Raw genomic sequence first — 20,130 nt, 5'->3', positions numbered from 1 at the left:
GGAAGGAAGGAAGGAAGGAAGGAAGGAAGGAAGGAAGGAAGGAAGGAAGGAAGGAAGGAAGGAAGGAAGGAAGGAAAAGAGAGGAGACCCTCCTGGAGCCGCTGTTAATTCTAATCCCAGCCTCCAGGCCAGCCGAGTCACCTCCAGACTTCCAGAAATGCCGAAATGCAGAACCGGAGCAGCTCAGCCTTTCAAGGCCAGAACTATTTCGGAATCAAATTGCTTTTGCTAGATTTTTATGGCCAGGGCTTGATTTTGCTTCAGCAGTTGCCTGCTTTCCATTTCCAGGAACAGTAAACTCGCTCGTAAATCTGCGATGCACAACGTTCACAAAATGCCACACACACACACACACACACACACACTCCTTCCAAACCAAGCCTGAAAGAAAAAGTTGCTTACTTGGGCATTATCTCCCCTCGGCTCACAGTTAACGGGTTGACTTTTTACACCTCTCTCTCCCCCCATCTTAAAGCACGCTGGCTGGGGATTCTGGGAGTTGAAGTCCACCCATCTTTAAAGCATGCTGTCTGGGGGATTCTGGGAGTTGAAGTCCACCATCTTAAAGTACACTGCCTGGGGGATTCTGGGAGTTGAAGTCCACCCATCTTTAAAGCATCCTGGCTGGGGAATTCTGGGAATTGAAGTCCACCTATCTCAAAGCATGCCAGCTGGGGGATTCTGGGAGTTGAAGTCCACCCATCTTTAAAGCACCCTGGCGTTGAATTCTGGGAGTTGAAGGCCACCCATCTTAAAGCATGTTGGCTGGGGGATTCTGGGAGTTGAAGTCCACCCATCTCAAAGCATGCCGGCTGGGGGATTCTGGGAATTGCAGTCCATTCATACCACCCACCTTGGGGAATTTTGAGACTTGAAAGTCGATCCACGCTGCCCGGGGGAATCCTGGGAGTCGAAGTCCGCTCATCTTAAAACTGCCAGGGCTGAAGAAAAAGGAAAAAAAAGAAGATTGCTCTGTACGGAATAAAAATAGACCATTGATCTGCTTTCCATTACCAGCCCACTCAAAGTTGAGTGGGGAGCCGAAAGACATGATCCCGGCTTATGAGCGCCTTCCTCTCTCCTTGCGGTGATGATGTTGGGGATAAAAGACATCAGGGGGAGATGGGCACCCGGGGAGGCGGGGAGGGGAGTGCGAAGCCCTGCAGGTTTCAGAGGGATTTTGTCTCACAAAACAAAAAGGGTGAAATTTGCAACACGGCTCAGAAGAACCGTCGGCAAAATTACCTCTTCTGGAAAATGAGATTTAGAGGGTCCAAGATTGTATATCCCTGGTAGAGGGCCTCCTGCTTGAGCAGGGGGTTGGACTAGAAGACCTCCAAGGTCCCTTCAATCTCTGTTATTCTGCTACTCTTCCTTCCTGCCTGCCTGCCTGCCTGCCTTCTCTTCCTTCCTTCCTTCCTTCCTTCTCTTTCTTCCTTCTTCCTTCCTTCCTTCTTTCCTTCCTGTCTTCCTTCTCTCCTTCCTTCCTTCCTTCTCTTTCTTCCTTCTTCCTTCCTTCCTTCTTTCCTTCCTGTCTTCCTTCTCTCCTTCCTTCCTTCCTTCCTTCATTCATTCTTTCCTTCCTGCCTTCCTCCCTTCCTTCCTCCCTCCCTCCCTCCCTCCCTCCCTCCCTCCCTTCCTTCCTTCCTTCCTTCCATCTCCATCACTGGAGGCTTTTAAGAAGAGACTGGACAGCCACTTGTCTGGAATAGTATAGAATCTCCTGCTTGAGTGGGGGGCTGCACTAGAAGACCTTCAAGGTTCCTCCCTTCCTTCCTTCCTTCCTCCCTTCCTTCATTCTTCCCTCCCTCCCTCCCTCCCTNCCTTCCTCCCTCCCTCCCTCCCTCCCTCCCTCCCTCCCTCCCTCCCTTCCTTCCTTCCTTCCTTCTCCATCACTGGAAGCATTTAAGAAGAGACTGGACAGCCATTTGTCTGGAATGGTACAGGGTCTCCTGCTTGAGCGGGGGGCTGGACTAGATGACCTCCAAGGCCCGTTCCAACTCAGTTATTCTGTTACTCAGCCCCTTGATTTCCGAGGCTGAGGCTGGTGCCTAATGCCACCGCAGTCTGATGCCAAAAAAGCCAACGCAATCCTAAGTTGCATTAACAGAGGGATGGAATCAAGATCACGTGAAGTATTAATACCACTTTACAAGGCCTTGGTAAGGCCACACTTGGAATACGGCATCCAGTTTTGGTCACCACGATGTCAAAAAAGATGCTGAGACTCTGGAAAGAGTGCAGAGAAGAGCAACAAAGATGATCAGGGGACTGGAGGCTAAAGCATATAAGGAACGGTTGCTGGAATTGGGTATGTCTAGTTTAACGAAGAGAAGGACGAGGGGGGACATGATAGCAGCGTTCCAGTATCTCAGGGGCTGCCCCAAAGAAGAGGGAGTCAAGCTATTCTCCAAAGCGCCTGAGGGCAGGACAAGAAGCAGTGGATGGAAACTAACCAAAGAGAGAAGCAACCTAGAACTAAGGAGAAACTTCCTGACAGTGAGAACAATTAACCCGTGGAACCACCTGCCTCCAGAAGCGGTGAATGCTCCATCACTGGAGGTTTTAAAGAAGAGACTGGACAGCCCTTTGTCTGAAATGGTAGAAGGTCTCCTGCTTGAGCAGGGGGTTGGACTAGATGACCTCCAAGGTCCCTTCCAGCTCTTGTTTTTCTATTATTCTGGCTGTTAAAACCTCACTCCGTGACAAGAAGAGTTTCAAGAAGAGTTTCCTAGCCAGAAAAATCCCATTACTGTACTTTTTTATTTTTTTTTTAAGGTTAAGTTGTCGTTGTGCATTTGCCCGCAAATCCTTCTGAGGGTTTTTTTTTTTATCGATTTCCCGTGTGCATCTTCTCCTTTACTGGTGGAGCACTTATGAGAAATCAGGGCCTCGAACGATGCGCGTTTGGTATCTCACCTCTCCCCTTTTTTTTTCTTCTCTCTCCTCGCCAAGATGTCACAGCCGTCCCCTGGGACTACAATCCCTTTCATCCCCAACCAGCCTCAGTCATCCCAACCTGCTAGATTAAGACACAATGAAAGTCTCTGAAGGACAGCAAGGTGGCCACACGGCCGGGAGACGGGTTTAATTAAACAAAAACTTCAATTTCAAAACTTGCTTGTATTGCCTTTTTCCAGCCACGCAGAAACTGAGTTGTGAGAATTAGCAGTTTCCCAAAAGAGTGAAAAAAGGAAGGTTCTACATTTAGGCAAGAAAAACCAAATGTACAGGTATAGTATAGGGGGTACCTTGCTCAATAGTAGCAACTGTGAGAGGGACCTCGGAGTCCTAGTGGACAATCCCTTAAATAGGAGCCAGCCGTGTGCTGCAGCTGCCAAAAAGGCCAACACAGTGCTAGGCTGCATTAACAGAGGGACAGAATCAGGATCACATGAAGGGTTAATACCACTTTACAAGGCCTTGGTAAGGCCACACTTGGAATCCTGCATCTAGTTTTGGTCACCACGATGTAAAAAAGATGCTGAGACTCTAGAAAGAGTGCAGAGAAGAGCAACAAAGAGGATCAGGGGACTGGAGGCTAAAGCATATAAGGAACAGTTGCTGGAATTGGGGATGTCTAGTTTAATGAGGAGAAGGACGAGGGGGGACAGGATAGCAGTCTTCCAGTGTCTCAGGGGCTGCCCCAAAGAAGAGGGAGTCAAGCTATTCTCCAAAGCACCTGAAGACAGGAGAAGAAGCAACAGATGGAGATTAATGAAGGAGAGGAGCAACTTGTAACTAAGGAGAAACTTCCTGACAGTTAGAACAATTAACCAGTGGAACAACCCGCCTCCAGAAGCGGTGAATGCTCCAACACTGGAGGTTTTTAAGAAGAAACTGGACGCCATTTGTCTGAAATGGTATAGGGTTTCCTGCCTGAGCAGGGGGTTGGACTAGAAGACCTCCAAGGTCCCTCCCAAGTTGTTTTATTATTATTATTATTATTATTATTATTATTATTATTATTATTATTATTATTAATCATCACACAGTCAGATGGTTCAGACTGGATTTGGCATTTTTGTCTACCTATCAAGTCCTTACCAAGGTGGTATTATTATTATTATTATTATTATTATTATTATTATTATTATCATTATCATTATCATTATCATTATCATTATCATTATCATTATCATCATCATCATCATCATCATCATTAGGATCAGGTGCTCAATTTTGGCCAGCTTATTACAGCTCGTCCTCAACTTAACAACAATTCACTGAGTGACGCCTCAAAGTTGCGACGGCGCTGAAAAAAAGTCTCTTAGGACCATTTTTTTTACACGTACGACCGATGCAGCAACCTGGTGTCACGTGATCCAAATTTAGATGCTTGGCAACTGTTTCAGATTTACAACGGTCGCAGCGTCCTGGTGTGTGTGTGTGTGTGTGTGTGTGTGTGTGTCACGTGATCCCTTTTTTTTTTTTTTTGCGATCTTCTGACATGCAAATCCAATGGCCAAGCTATTTAGGAGCCACGTAAAGTCCAGCAGATATTTTGGAAACTGCTTCATCTGCAATCTCTGCGGCATCTGGAGGCTGGGATCTGCCAGAGAAGATCTCCCCAAAGCGATTCAAAAATTGAGAGGCAGCCCAGCTTTGGCTAAGCCGAATCCGTGTTAGCTCCCGAGCTCTTTTGCAGTCTTTCCCGCGGAGTTCGCAAACTGCAAAAAGGGGGGAAATGTGGACCAGAAGGAAAAAATACAACAACTGTAGACCTTTTTTTTTTTTTTGCATGAAATGGGGGGAAAAAATGTACTTTGTGGTTTTGAGGATTGAGGGGGAAAAATACTGAGCAATAGAAAAAAAGGACCAGGTTTGCTCCCTGCTTTGACTGTTCGTGGTTCTTGCAATGTCACTTAAAATGCAAAATTAAAACACCTTCCCGACTGGCAGCGGCAGTGTGTGGTTGCCAAAGTCTGAAACAATGCAACACAATTCAAACGGAATTCAGGGCCGGTTAAAATGCAATTAATTCTAAAGTGAGTTTTTTTTTTTTCCTTTCTCCTATTATTCTCTCCTTCCATCGTTTTGCTTCTTTCTTTCTTTCTTTCGTTCTCTTTCTTTCTTTCTCCTTCCTTTCATTCTTTCCTTCCTCTCCCTCTTTTCTGTCCTTCCTTCCTTCCTCCTTTCCACCCTTCCTTCATTGACTCTCTCTCCTTTCCTTCCTTCCTTCCTTTCCTTCTTTCTCTCTCTCCCTCTCTTCCTTTCTTTTCTTCCTTTCTCCCTCTTTTTCTTTTTGTTTTTCTTTCTTTCTTTTCTTCCTTCCTTCTTCTTTCCTTCCTCTCCCTCTTTTTTCCTTCCTTCCTTCCTTCTTTCTCTTTCTTTTTGTTTCTTTCATTCTCTGTTTCTTTGTCACTTTCTCTTTCCTTCCTTCCTTCTCCTTTCCTTCCTCTTCCTCTTTCCTTCCTTCCTTCTTTCTCTCTTTCTTTGTCTCTTTCTCTTTCCTTCCTTCCTTCTCCTTCCCTCCTTCCTCTTTTCTTCCTTCTTTCTTTCTTTCTCTCTTTCATTCTCTCTTTCTTTGTCACTTTCTCTTTCCTTCCTTCCTTCTCCTTCCCTTCCTCTTCCTCTTTCCTTCCTTCCTTCCTTCTCTTTTTCTTTCTTTCATTCTCTCTTTGTTTGTCACTTTCTCTTTCCTTCCTTCTCCTTCCCTTCCTCTTCCTTTTTTCCTTCCTTTTTGCTTCCTCCTTCCTTCCTTCCTTCTTCCTTCCTTCCTTCCTTCCTTCCTTCCTTCCCTCCCTATACCCACCCATCCATCCATCCTAGTTTGGGTTGCTTCTTATATTCTTTGTTCAAAAAATAAAAATAAAAATTGATTTATAAAAGACAAAAGAAGGTGGATGCTCTCTTTGGAAAAAGCAGGTGTTTGAAACAATATCAGGCAGATCTGGTGAGATATATATATTTTCTTTTTTCATTTTAAAGTAAACTGCCCCCCCCCCCAAAGGTCCACCAGAGACTCTTTTCCAGGAAGGCCTTTAGCCCGTTAATAGCCTCCCCCCAATTTCTCCTCTTCTCCGGTTTCATCCGTTTCTATTTCAACAGACGTTCAAAAGGCAGCAATTTAATTTTTTTCAAGTCTTTTTCAAATCGTTTTTAAGCCCGAAATAAGATGGAGAGAAATGGAATCAAAGCAGAGCTAAAAACAGAATGTCTCCATTCAAAAAGGACTCTCGGATGGCAAAAGAGACAATAAAACCAGGCAACGGCCGAAAAAAACAAGAATTGTCTTGGCGTGATTCACTCATAGACTCTTGGGAGGTTTTTGCTATAAAGGTTCAACGAAATACAGGGAGTCCTCGACTTACAAATTTCATTTAGTGACCGTTTGCTCAATAGTAGCAACTGTCAGAGGGACCTCGGAGTCCTAGTGGACAATCACTTAAATAGGAGCCAGCCGTGTGCTGCAGCTGCCAAAAAGGCCAACACAGTGCTGGGCTGCATTAACAGAGGGAGAGAATCAGGATCACGTGAAGGGTTAATACCACTTTACAAGGCCTTGGTAAGGCCACACTTGGAATACTGCATCCAGTTTTGGTCACCACGATGTAAAAAAGATGCTGAGACTCTGGAAAGAGTGCAGAGAAGAGCAACAAAGATGACTAGGGGACTGGAGGCTAAAACATATAAGGAATGGCTGCTGGAATTGGGTATGTCTAGTTTAACGAAGAGAAGGACAAGGGGGGACATGATACCAGCCTTCCAGTATCTCAGGGGCTGCCCCAAAGAAGAGGGAGTCAAGCTATTCTCCAAAGTGCCTGAAGGCAGGACGAGAAGCAATGGATGGAAACTCATCAAGGAGAGAAGCAACCTGGAACTAAGGAGAAACTTCCTGACAGTTAGAACAATTAACCAGTGGAACAACCTGCCTCCAGAAGTGGTGGATGCTCCAACACTGGAAGTTTTTAAGAAGAAGCCATTTGTCTGAAATGGTATAGGGTTTTCTGCCTGAGCAGGGGGTTGGACTAGAGGACCTCCAAGGTCCCTTCCAACTACTACTACTTCTTCTTCTTCTTCTTCTTCTTCTTCTTCTTCTTCTTCTTCTTCTTCTTCTTCTTCTTCTTCTTCTTCTTCTTCTTCTTCTTCTTCTTCTTCTTCTTCTTCTTCTTCTTCTTCTTCTTCCTCTTCCTCTTCCTCTTCCTCTTCCTCTTCCTCTTCCTCTTCTTCTTCTTCTTCTTCTTCTTCTTCTTCTTCTCCTTTCTCCTTCCTCCTCCTCCTCCTCCTCCTCCTCCTCCTAATTATCATCATCATCATCATCATCATCATCAGTGTGTGGCGATCACGACCCATTTAAGATGCGCCAAAGTCACTTTGTGGGAGGGGTCTCCCCAATCTCTCCTCAAAGCAGGAGAACCTGCTCCTCTATCCAGGCTTAATTCAGGTTGCACACAGTAGGGTATCCGTTGCTGACCTGCATGTGTGAATGCCCACCCATCCCCGCCTTTCCATGCATGCAGCTTCCAGAACCTCCTCCTCACTCTCTGTCCAGGAATCTTCCTGCTCTCCAAGTCTACCTCCTTAGTCGGTTAAAATCAAATTAAAAAGCGTAACCTTCAGATAAATCTCTCCGATCCACTCCTCTCCTTACGACCTGCATCTCCAAGAGAAAAACGTCGGGACGTCCCGGGCACCGTCTTCCTGCGTCCTTCACAGGTCTCCTTCCAGCATCAGGCTCCCCCCACCGTCCGTCCTCCCCTCCCTCCACACACACACACACACACACACACACACAGCGCCGCACCGCCCCGGGCGCAGCCACACGCCTTCTGCCTCGCCTCGCCTCTCCCATCCACCGGACTCGCTGCTCCGACAGCGTGGGGAGAAGAGCCGCTCCGTCCCGCCCCGCCGTCCGACGCCCCCCAAAGAAGAGGCAGGCACAGAGAAACCCTCTGAGAACGTGCAGAGAGCCGGAGGGTGCTTCTGCCCAGTCCCCCGCCCGGCGTCCCGCAAGGAAAGGTAGGCAAGAGAGAGCTCCTCTGAGGACGTGCAGAAAGCCGAAGGATACGAGGCCAGGGCTCCTCCCTTCTGCCCATCCACCGCCCGGCGTCCCCAAACAAGAGGCAGGCGCCTCTGAGAACGTGCAAAGAGCCGGAGAGGGCCGGGCGCCCAAGTCGGGGCTCCCTTCTGCTCGCTCCGTCGCCAGACGTCCCGAAAGAAAAGGCAGGAAGAGACAGCGCTTCAGAGAACGTGCAGAGAGCCAGCGTGCCCGAAAGGGACAGAGAGAGCGCCTCTGAGAAGGTGCAGAGCGCCGGAGGGTGCCAGGCGCCAAAGCCGGGGCTCCCTTCCGCCCATCCCCCCCCCGACGCCCCCAAACCAGAGCCAGGCAAGAGACAACGCCTCTGAGAACGTGCAGAGAGCCGGAGGGTGCGAGGCGCCCAAGCCGGGGCTCCCTACTGCCCACTCCCCAAACCAGACGCAGGCAAGAAACAGAGCCTCTGAGAACGTGCAGAGCGCCGGAGGGTGCCAGGCGCCAAAGTCGGAGGGGGGCTCCCTTCTGCCCATCCACCGTCCGACGCCCCCAGACCAGAGCCAGGCAAGAGACAACGCCTCTGAGAACGTGCAGAGCGCCGGAGAGGGCCGGGCGCTCCCTTCTGCCCACTCCCCAAACCAGAGGCGGCCACGAAACAGAGCCTCTGAGAACGTGCAGAGCGCCGGAGGGTATCCCCACCTGCAAAGCATCCCAGCAACCGGCGGAGGCGGAGGAGGAGACCCAAGCAGGCGTTCCCCCCCCTCGACACCCGCTCCCCCCCCCCCCTCCCCCCCTCCCTCCCCGGAGTCGAGCCGGGGGCAGCCTCCTCCGCTCTCCCCGCCTCCCACCATCTCCGTCCGGAGCAGCCTCACCGCAGCTTCCCTCCGGCTGCCGTCGAAGCCACCGCTCGCTCGCTCGCTCCCTCGGCCGGCCCGGCGGCGGAGCAGCTGAAAATCCGGACGGCAGCCCTCCCGGGCCGCGCCCGCGGGGATGCCGGCACGGGGTTAGCATGGCCCGGCGCCCGCCCGGCCTCGCTCCGGCCCCTCCGTTCCTCCTCCTGCTCCTCCTCCTGCTCCCTCCGCTGCAGGGCCGGGGCTGCTCGCCCTGCTTCTGGTTCGCCACGCCGGACACGGTGCAGTGCCGCTTCGTGCAGCTGCAGGAGCCGCCGGCAGAGCTGCCGTCCGCCGTCCGCAACCTGACCGTGGCCGGCGGCAACCTGACCGTCCTGGGCCGGGCGGCCTTCGCGGGTGGCTCGGGGCCGCGGGGCTCGGCTCGGCGCCCGCTGCTCCACTTAACGTCGCTGGCTTTGCTCCGGAGCCGCATCGAAGCGCTGGAAGAGGCGGCTTTCGCCGGGCTGCCGTCCCTGGCCGCCTTGGATTTAAGCCACAACCCGCTGCGTCGCGTCTCGCCCGGCGCCTTCCTCTTCTGCGCCCGCTTGCAGCGGCTCGGCTTGAACGGGGCGCTGCCGTCCGGCCGTCCGGCCGAGGAGCTGCTGGGCTGGGCGCTGGCCAACCTCAGCCTGGCCCGGCTGGAAGTGGCCGGCAACGGGCTGCGCGCTCTGCCTCCGGGCTGGGCGCTGCCGTCCTCTCTGCAGGAGCTGGATGCGCGCAACAACTCGCTGCAGGCGCCGCGGCCGGAGGGGCTGGCGTCGGCGGCGCCGCTGCTGCGCCTGCAGCTGGCCGGCAATCCTCTGACTTGCGACTGCCCCGCTCTGCGACCGCTGCTGCTCTGGCTGGGCAACGCCACGTGGCGGGCGCCGGATCGGCGGGAGCTGCGCTGCGCTGCCCCGCCGCCGCTGCGGGACGCGCTGCTTTTGCGCCTGAGGCCCCGCCAGCTCAAGTGCCTGGAGGAAGGGGCGGCCTGGGGGCTGCTGGAGCCCGTCGGGGGTCCCGAACCGAAGGAGCTGGAGACGGTATCCTACGTCTTCCTGGGCCTGGTCCTGGCGCTGATCGGGCTGGTCTTCCTGATGGTGCTGTACCTGAACCGACGGGGCATCAAGCGGTGGCTGAACAACCTGCGGGAGGCCTGCCGGGATCAGATGGAGGGATACCAGTACCGGTACGAGCAGGATAGTGACCCCCGGAGGGCCAGCCCGGGGGGTCTCTGAGACCGGGCACGGAGGGGGACCGGGCAGGTGGAGGACACCCTGCGTCCTGAGCTAGCCAGTCTGGCCAGCTTGGGGAGGTTGGCACCCCAAGCTTTCTCTCTGGGGCAGCATCTTCTGATCTCCTGCACACCCCCCCCCAAAAAAGGCAGGACCCCCCCCCCGAGGATCTGAGACATTAGGGGTCCTGGGGTTGGTGCCCAGGTTTGTGATGCCCTTGCCAGCTGTCCCTTTTCCTGAGATGACATCTGGCAGCTAAGCAGGGTCCGAGCTGGTCGAGGTTTGGAGGGGAGACCTGGTGGACCCTAGAAGGGGAAAAAAAAATCCACCCTGATCTCGGAAGAAGGGACTGTTGGCTCCAGGACTGGCTGAACTGAGACTGTGCCTTAAAAGCTGCCTAGATAACTAGCCCAGGAGTTAACCGTGGCTAATCTGGAGAGACTAAACCAGGTTGGACTCTGCTAGTAAATTAGATGAGAGGCGAGCAGGAAGTTCCTGGGGTTGTGAAAAACGGCCAGGGGAGGGGAGGAATTCAACAGCCATACTGGAATCCGTAGGATTTCCACCAATACGGATTTCATCTCGTGAGGACTGAAATCCGCTGAAATGCAACTTTGTTTATTAAGCCCTATGGATGCTCCACTCTTGAACCCAGGATGCTGGATTTGGCCAAGGTCCCTCGCTGCCCACTTCATGGAAGACGGTTGTGCGAATTCCTCCACCGCACAGGTCTGACGCAGGTTTTCCTGGAAAGCCAGAGTTTGTGCAATACCGGGGCTGCCTTCCGCTGAAATCCCCGCAGCCTGGGCTGCCATCCACCCAACTTTTCAACTTTGCAGTCCTCCCCGTTATCACTCAGGGGTGTCGGATACCCAGAAAATGCCACGAACTGAGCAAATAGATTCTGCCAACGCAGCCGGGGGGGGGGGGAATTCCTTGCAATAATTTGGACGTGGATGGGGGGTACAATGGCTGATTTTCCCAAAGGAATTTGGGGATTTGATTCCTGCGAACGAACGGGTTCCAGAGTACCGACGGGGGCTCGCCAGTTCAACAAACGGGCGTCAGGGATTGTGAGGAAGGGGCTTCCAATGTCTTCCCCTCTTCATTAGAGGTTTGCCTCTCCTTTTAGAAGAAATATTATCGGAGAAAGCTAATTTTTCCCCTCCTGTCTGTGGATCTCCTCCCCCCTCCCAAATTCCAATGGATCCATGCCAGCTACGGGGAGGGGGGGTCCCCATCTTCCTCTGCCCTTAGTCAGCACAGCCCTCCCCCCTCCTTTCCCCAGCAGCATGGGTTTAGGAGTCAGAAAGCATGAATTTTGAATTATTTCAAACCCGATTCCCGTAGACTTTGGAGCGTCAGGGAATATTGCAATAGAACAGTTTAAAAAAAAACAACAACCTGTGTTTCAGATGATTTCAGAAACACACATCCCTAAAGGGGAGAGAATGTCTGGAAGTGAAGCCTGGATGAATTTCTTCAGAGGAGACCCATTCAAACAAAACAATCGTTCCTTCGGAACCGGTTTGGTTCCAAGTGGGTTTTTCTGCAGCTGTAGAAAAAAACGGTATCTCAAAGTCGCCGGCTGCAGTCGCTCGTTTAATTCTTATTTTTTTACCTTTGCAGCGTTATTACTCAACGAGCACGTAGGAAGTACAGCCGAGGCCTTCCTATATTTACTGCTGCTCCATATTAATTCTGATTTTTTTTTTCCCCTCCCACTGTTGAAGGAGATCTGTAAAAGACGAGCTCAGGGGAAACCAAGGCATCAGGGAACAACTTAAAATCTTAATAAACTTCGTTTTTTTTCTTCCAAGGACCCCGAAATTCTTGGCTCAGGGCTGCTGTTTTTATCCACACTGGATTTCACTGGAAATCCCCCTGCTGTTTTTATTGCATGCAGGCCTAGATGACCTTTACCCCCACCACCCCCACCTTCCACCCACCCACTCAAATCTCCCTCCCAATGCAGGTGACCTTAAAACACTGAAGGTTGTGGCCCAGGAGAAAAGTCCAGTTTGTCATAGAATCCTAGCGTTGGGAGCGACCTTGGCTTAGAGGCCATCTAGTCAACCCCCTCTGCTCAGTGCAGGCTGAACTCATTAAAGCAGTGGTTATGAATAAGGTAAATACCCACACCAGAGGGCAGGACAAGAAACGGTGGGAATTATCAAGGAGAGAAGCAACCTGGAATTAAGGAGAAACTTCCTGACAGGGAGGACAATTAACCAGTGGAACAGCTTGCCACCAGAAATCGTGGGCGCTCCAACACTGGAGGTTTTTAAGAAGAGACTGGACAGCCATTTGTCTGAAATGGTATAGGGTTTCCTGCCTGCGCAGGGGGTTGGACTAGATGACCTCCAAGGTCCCTTCCAGCTTCTATTCTATTCTATTCTATTCTATTCCTGTATGTCTATTCTATTCTATTCTATTCTATTCTATTCTATTCTATTCTATTCTATTCCTGTATGTCTATTCTATTCTGTAATTCTATTCTATTCTATTCTATTCTGTAATTCTATTCTATTCTATTTTATTCTATTCTGTATGTCTATTCTGTAATTCTATTCTATTCTATTCTATTCTATTCTGAATGTCTATTCTATTCTATTCTATTATTCTATTCTATTCTATTCCTATTCTATCTATTCTATTCTGTAATTATATTCTATTCTGTAATTCTATTCTATTCTATTCTATTCTATTCTATTCTATTCTATTCTGAATGTCTATTCTATTCTATTCTATTCTGAATGTCTATTCTATTCTATTCTATTCTATTCTATTCTATTCTATTCTATTCTATTCTATTCTATTCTCTGGGATGGGCAGCAAAGACTTATGCCCACAATTGAAATCAAACTTTCTGTTGAGTTTTTTGACCTTTTTTTTTTTACTGTTAAACGAATAAGCAGTCGTTAAGTGGATCTGGCTCCCCCCCCTCCATTGACTTTGCTTGTCAAAAGGTCACAAAAGGAGAAAACGTGATCCTGGGACGCTGCGACCGTCATCAACAGGAGTCAGTTGCCAAATGCCCAAATTTTGATCACACGACCGTGGGGAGTATTGTGATGGTTGTAAATGCGAGGACCAGTTCTAGGTCACTTTTTTTTTAGTGCCGTCGTAACTTGGAATGGGGACTAAAGTGATGTGAGTCAAAGATGAATAGAACTTTTAAGATCGGTGGTCTTTTAGTCCCGTCCACTTCCTGGCTGGGGGATCCTGGGAGTTGAAGTCCACACGTCTTCTCAGGGGGCCAAGGTTGAGAAACTCTGCACTGGAGGGTCCCCAATGGAGCACTATCCAGCCCCCCCCCTTTTTTTTTTGATCCATTGGAGAAAATGCATCGGATGGCCTGAATCCTCTCCCGCTCTTCCAGGCACAAGAGAAGGCAGATAGGCCCTGGATGTTTTCAGGCCTCTGGACACTGCAGGAGATGGCAATGTGTGATGCTTTTCACAAACAGTGCGGTGGTTTTAGATTTAGCTTTGGATAAGGAGATGGAAGAGAGGAGAGGAGAGGAGAGGAGAGGGGAGGGGAGGGGAGGAAGGAAGGAAGGAAGGAAGGAAGGAAGGAAGGAAGGAAGGAAGGAAGGAAGGAAGGAGAAAAAATGAGGGAGGGAAGAAAGGAAGGAAAAGAAAGAGGGAAAGAAAGAAGAAAGAAAGAAAATGGAAGGAAGGAGGAAAGGAAAGAAAAATAAAGGAGAGAGGAAGAAAAAAGAACAAAAGAAAGAGAAAATAAAGGGAAGAAAGGAAGGGAAGAGAAAGGGAAGGGAAGAAAAAGGAAGGAAGGAGAAGGAAGGAAGGAAGGAAGGAGAAAAATGAGAAAGGGAGGGAAGAAAGGAAGGGAAAGAAAAAAAATGGAAGGAAGGAGGAAAGGAAAGAAAAAAGAAAGGAAAGAAAGGAAGGAAGAAAAAAGAACAAAAGAGAAAATAAAGGGAAGAAAGGAAGGAGGAAAGAAAGGGAAGGAGGGAAAAGGAAGGAAGGACAGAAAAAATGAGAAAGGGAGGGAAGAAAAAGAAACGGAAGGAGGAAAGGAAAGAAAAAGAAAGGAAAGAAAGGAAGAAAAAAGAACAGAAGAAGAGAAAAGGAAGAAAGGAAGGAGGAAAGAAAGGGAAGGAAAGAAAGAAAAAGGAAGGAAGGAAGGTAGAAGAACAAGAAAGGAAAGAAAGGAAGAAAAAAGAACAGAAGAAAGGAGAGAAAATAAAGGGAAGAAAGGAAGGAGGAAAGAGGGAACGAAAGAAAGAAAAAGGAAGGAAGATAGAAGAACAAGAAAGAAAAAGAAAGGGAAGAAAGAAAGGAGGAAGGAAAGAAAGAGAAGAGAGGAAAAATAAAGGGAAGAAAGGAAGGAGGAAAGAGAAAGAAAAGAAAGGGGGGAAAAGAGAGAGTGGTTTCATGCTACAATTGAGCCACCGTGTTTTGTTTTAAAACGGTGCGCCCAGCCCCGAGAAGCGGCTATCTTGGAAACTGGATGATGGCTTGTTTCTATGCTGGAAACTGGGTTGTAAGTACATCACCTTTACAATTCTGTTGTCTGTTTATTGTTGGCGGAAGAAGGAAATGGGGAAGGAACACACAATGCGACTGGGTGTAATTATGGTAAGACGTCCAGGGGCTGTGCTCCCAATTCAACTGGCCAGCATTGCTTGAGAGGAAACCAATTTTAAACCATCATCTCTGTTGTTGGTGCACCTTTCCTCAACGCTAGATTAGCCTCTTGGGCACCGCCCATCCCATCCCATCAGGTCCTTGAATGGCCCAGATGGAGGGATATTGATAGATACCTCTTCTAGGATGGCTTAATTAGCTCCCCTGCAGATTTCAGGGGGCTGGACTAGATGACCTTTGGGAACCCCTTCCGGTGCTACAAATGGATGATTTTTTTTCTGATTTCCCAGGAATCCTCCTCTTGGAAATGATGGCTGGGGAATTTTGGGAGTTGTAGTCCGCCGGTCTTAAAGTAACCCAGGTTGAGAAACCCTGCTTTAGACCGTGAAGTTGGAAGAGACGTTAAAAGATCATCTAGTCCAGCCCCCTGTTTAAGAGATCTTTTTTTTTTTTCATTCTTCCAAGGAAATTATTTCAACTTTCCTCAGATAGACGGTGCCCTTTTTCAGAATGAAGACGGCGAATTTTAACCAACCTCAAAAAAACAACAAAAAACCCCCCCAGATCAGCCAAATGTAAGATTGAAAGACAGAACTGAAATCCCTATGTTTTATCTGCGGGTTTTTTTAATTCACCAGTTGTTGTTTTTTTGCCAGCAATTTTCCAGCCTTTTCTAATTTTATACATTCTGTGCATGTATACAGTAAATGCATTTGGGACAGACTTTTTTTTTCCCCCCTAATGCAATATACATTTTCAAAAGTCTGAGAGCTGCACTGCGGGATTCAAAGTGTTTTCAAATAGTACTTCAAACAGACCTAGATGGCACTAAATCATGTTTTTTGGCTTATCTTTAAACTCTCCCTCCCTGATTAAACCTTCATTAGGCCCGCATGATTTCCTCAGTTCTTCTCTTGAAGATCCAGACCTCTATTATAACCTTCTCTTTCTCTCAAAAATAATTATTCCTTCCTTCCTTCCTTCGTTCTTTCCTTCCTTCCTTCCTTCTTTCCTTCCGTCCTTCCTTCCTTCTTTCCTCCCTTTTCCTTCCTTTTCCTTCCTTCCTCCTTTCCTCTTTTCCTTCCTTCCTTCCTTCTTTCCTTCCTTCCTTCTTTCCTTCCGTCTTTTCTTCCTTCCTTCTTTCCTCCCTTTTCCTTCCTTCCTTCCTTCCTTCCTTCCTTCTTTCCTCCCTTTTCCTTCCTTCCTTCTTTTCTTTTCCTTCCTTTCCTTCCTTCCTTTTCTCCCTTTTCCTTCCTTCCTTCCTACCTTCCTTCCTTCTTCCCTCTCTTTCATTCATGTGTTTCTTACTCTCCTTTCCTTCTCTCCCTTCCTTCCCTCTTCGTTCCCTTTAACCTTTCTTTTCAATCAGAATAGAGCTGGAAGGGACCTTGGAGGTCATCTAGTCCAACCTCCTGCTCAGGCAGGAAACCCTACACCATTTCAGACAAATGGCTGTCCAGTCTCTTCTTAAAAACTTCCAGTGTTGGAGCATTCACCGCTTCTGGAGGCAGGTTGTTCCACTGGTTAATTGTTCTCACTGTCAGGAAGTTTCTCCTTAGTTCCGGGTTGCTTCTCTCCTGGATGAGTTTCCATCCGTTGCTTCTTGTCCTGCCTTCTTCAGGCACCTTGGAGAACAGGTGGACCCCTTCGTTTTTTATGGCAGCCCCTCAGATACTGGAAGACTGCCATCATGTCACCCCTAGAGTTTTCTCTAGACTAGCCATACCCAGTTCCTTCCATCATTCTTCATATGTTTTATTCTCCAGGCCTTTAATCATCCTAGTTGCTCTTCTTTGCACTTTTTCCAAAGTCTCAACATCTTTTTTGTAATATGGTGACCAAAACTGGATGCAAGCCCCTCATCCTTCTAGCATTGATGATGTTCCCTAGTTGGGTCATGAAACGTCTAGAAGAAAATCACTAATCCTCACTCTCACCCCACCCCCCCGCCTCCACTCCACTCTCCCTTCCAACACTGATGAGGTTCCCTAGTTGGGTCATGAAATGTCTGCAAAAAACAAACAAGCTCAGAGAGCACCAAGGAGCCCGCAGTCTATCCTTCCTTCCTTCCTTCCTTCCTTCCTTCCTTCCTTCCTTCCTTCCTTCCTTCCTTCCTTCCTTTTTCCTCCCTCCCTTCCCTCCTTCCTTCCTTCTTTCTCCCTCCCTCCCTCCCTTCTTCCTTCCTTCTTCCTTCCTTCTTCCTCCCTCCCTTCCCTCCTTCCTTCCTCCTTGCTTCCTTCTTCCTCCCTCCCTCCCTCCCTTCCTCCCTTCCCTCCTTCCTTCCTTCTTCCTCCCTTCCTTCTTCCTCCCCCCTTCTTCCCTCCTTTTCTTCCTTCCTCTTCTTCTACCTTCCCTCCCTTCCTTCTCCTTCCCTCTCTTCCTTCCTCCTCCTTCCTTCTCCTTCCCTCTCTCCTTCCTTCTTTTGTTCCTCTCCTCCTCTCCCTCCCTCCCTTCACCTCTTTCCTTCTCCCCTTTCTTTTCCTCCTTTCCTCCCCTCCCTCCAAGGAACGCTGAATTTCCCTTCCTGCACCAGCTCAAAAACTGACCTTATATATACACACACACACACACGCATTGCCCACGTTGTGAACTCTCCCTCTCCTTTCCCTTTCTCTGCTTTGACCATAAGGCCCTTGAAGCTTCCGCCTTGCGTAATCCCGCAGGAACGGCGTGAAAATTTTGCTCCTTTATGCATCTTTTGTAATCCCCTTTGCTTCCCTTCGCAGAGGAGACTTCGCCTCTTTGCGTGGTGTTGCCAAACCGAACCCCTCGTTAAAAAGCTGGAAAGAGTAGATTTGGGACGTAAATTGCTCCATCGGGGGGCCCAAGAGCAATTTCTCCCCTTCCTCGATAGGCATCAGCTGTTTTTCGGTCCGTGGGCTGCCCGCCAAGCTTGCCAGCTGCAGTTGGTACCAAACATTAAAAAGGGAAAAAGAGAGGAAGGAGCCAAAATAATATTTCTCTCCAGCCTTCCCTGGCTTCTGAAGCTCTCCTTGACTTTATCTGCAAAATGAGCAGGATTTATTCTGTCTGAATCCGTGCCAGTTTTCCCGCGGGGGGCAAAGGTCAGAGTCTGGCTAAATCTGTGCCTAATTCCAGACATCCTTGTTAGTCCGACAGATCAGCTTCGGCCAAGCAAGCGTGCAAAGAAACAGAGGCTCTTGCCAATGACGGGGAAGGAAAAAAAATAAAACTGGCAAAATAATGCATAGAATCCGAGGGCTGGAAGGGACCTTGGAGGTCTTCTAGTCCAACCCCGTATAAGGTTATAACAGGGGTAGTCAACCTTGGCTCTTTTATGACTCGTGGACTTCAATTCCCAGAATTCCTGAGCCAAGGTTGACTACCCCTGGGTTATAATAATAATAATAATAATGATAAAGTTGGAAGGGACCTTGGAGGTCATCTAGTCCAACCCCCTGCTCAGGCAGGAAACCCTACACCGTTTCGGACAAATGGCTGTCCAGTCTCTTCTTAAAAACCTCCGGTGTTGGAGCATTCACCGCTTCTGGAGGCAGGTGGTTCCACGGGTTAATTGTCCTCACTGTCAGGAAGTTTCTCCTTAGTTCTAGGTTGCTTCTCTCCTTGATGGGTTTCCATCCGTTGCTTCTTGTCCTGCCTTCAGGACAAAAGGGGAGGATGAATAGGAACAGGAACAGAACAGAATAGAGCAGAGCAGAACAGGAATAGAATACAATGGAATGGAATATAGGAATATGGAATAGAATAGAATAGAATAGAATAGAATAGAATAGAATAGAATAGAATAGAATAGAATAAGGATAGGATAGGATATGAATAGGAATAGCAATAGGAATTAGAATAGAATAGAAATAAGAATTATAAGAATAGAATAGAATAGAATAAAATAGAATAGAATAAGGAATAGAATAAAAGAGAAAATAGAATAGAATAGAATATGGAATGGAATGGAATGGAATAGAATAGAATAGAATAGAGGAGGAGGAGGAGGAGGAGGAGGAGGAGGAGGAAGAGAAATACGGGGTCCTGGGTGCTCTCTAAGCTGGGTGCTTTTCTTGCAGACGTTTCATGACCCAACTAGGGAACATCAAAGATGTGAGAACTTCACCAGAAGAACCAAACTCACCTGTTGCGATCCCAGACTAGGATGTTTAAGTGTCTGTGTGTGTGTGTGTATTTGTGTGTGAGAGAGACTTAGTCCGTCCTTCCACTTACCACCCTTGGCAGCATCCTCACGGTCACGGGATCAAAAACCAGATGTTTGACAACCAGCAGGTACGTACGGCCCTCCCAGCATCCCAGAGTCACGTGACCCCCCCCTCCCATTTGCAACCTTCCCAGCTGGCCTCCCTCAAGGAAAGTCGATTGGGGGGGGAGAGAAATCTGGATTCATTTAATGACCGTGTAATTCACTCAACGGCAGCGATTGGCTTAACAACCATGGCAAAAAAAAAAACACCTCATAAAATCGGGCGAAAAATTGAACCGCCGCTTTGCTTTTCCCAACGGAAACCCTTGTCCCAATTGCGGTCGTAAGTCGAGGACTTCCTGTATTACGTTTTGCTGCAGAAGCGAAATGTGCCATTCAGTATCCATCCGTTCTGGAATCTGGGAGAATTCCATCTCCAGGAATTGGCTTTGTCGCTCTTCCTCGGCGTCTTTGGGATTGAGATGCATAGGAAACTTGGTTTCCTGGCCCAAGGGTCTCTTCTCGAACTTCATGAGGACCGGCGCCTTGCGTTATTCTTAGAGGAGGAACGGAAAGGACCGTGTGTGCCAGCAAATGTCCCCTTTCCAAGTCTCCCACTCGATCTAGGAAAATATCCTTGGTTTGAACCCCCCCCAGAGGCCGGGCGAGGAAGGCCGGGCGAGGAGAGGCCGGGGCCTGGTGGAGAGGTTGGAGAGGCCGGGCGAGGAGAACGAAGCCTGGCGGCCTGGCGGAGAGGTTGGAGAGTGGAGCCGGGCGGCCGGGGGAGCTGGCAGCCGGTCGTCTCGGGGCCTGGCGGTCCTTTTGGGACCAGGTGGCCGGGAACATCGGAACACCGGAGGCCGGTCGACTTGGGGCTTGGCGGCCGGGAGGGTCGGCGGACGGCCGACGCGGGGCCTGGCGATGTGGGGCCTGGCGGCCGGGAGTACTGGCTGCCGGAGGACTTAAGACCTGGCGGCTGGGAAATCGCCGACCGGACGTTTCGGGGCCTAATGGCCAAAAAGAACGGCCAGGAAGAACGGCGGCCAGTTGTGGCGGCGGCCTGATACGGCAGCGGCCTGATACGGCGGCGGCCAATAGCTCGACGCGACGGCAGCTCGGCGGCCCTGGGGCCATGGTGGCCTAACGGCCTGGCTGGACCGAGATGACACCGTCTTTTAATCCATCAGACCCCTTGACCACCATCACGAGGACTTTTCCCTCTCCCGACTCTGCTGTGGGACCTCCCGCCATGATTGGGAGTTGTATTCCA

General features: G+C 49.4%; 1 protein-coding gene across 1 annotated transcript; it reads left to right on the top strand.

The window, feature by feature from the left end:
• Positions 1 to 8,984: 8,984 nt before the first annotated feature.
• Positions 8,985 to 10,082, top strand: TPBGL (trophoblast glycoprotein like). The gene has a single exon (XM_015815478.1). The coding sequence runs from the start codon at positions 8,985 to 8,987 to the stop codon at positions 10,080 to 10,082; it is 1,098 nt and encodes a 365-aa protein (XP_015670964.1).
• The last annotated feature ends 10,048 nt before the right edge of the window (positions 10,083 to 20,130 follow it).

The sequence above is a fragment of the Protobothrops mucrosquamatus genome, unplaced genomic scaffold (assembly GCF_001527695.2).
Source record: "Protobothrops mucrosquamatus isolate PMUCROS unplaced genomic scaffold, P.Mucros_1.0 scaffold344, whole genome shotgun sequence".
NCBI classification, from domain to species: Eukaryota; Metazoa; Chordata; class Lepidosauria; order Squamata; family Viperidae; genus Protobothrops; species Protobothrops mucrosquamatus.
Note: the sequence above shows the minus strand (reverse complement) of the source record. Positions and strands in the feature narration are given on the sequence as shown.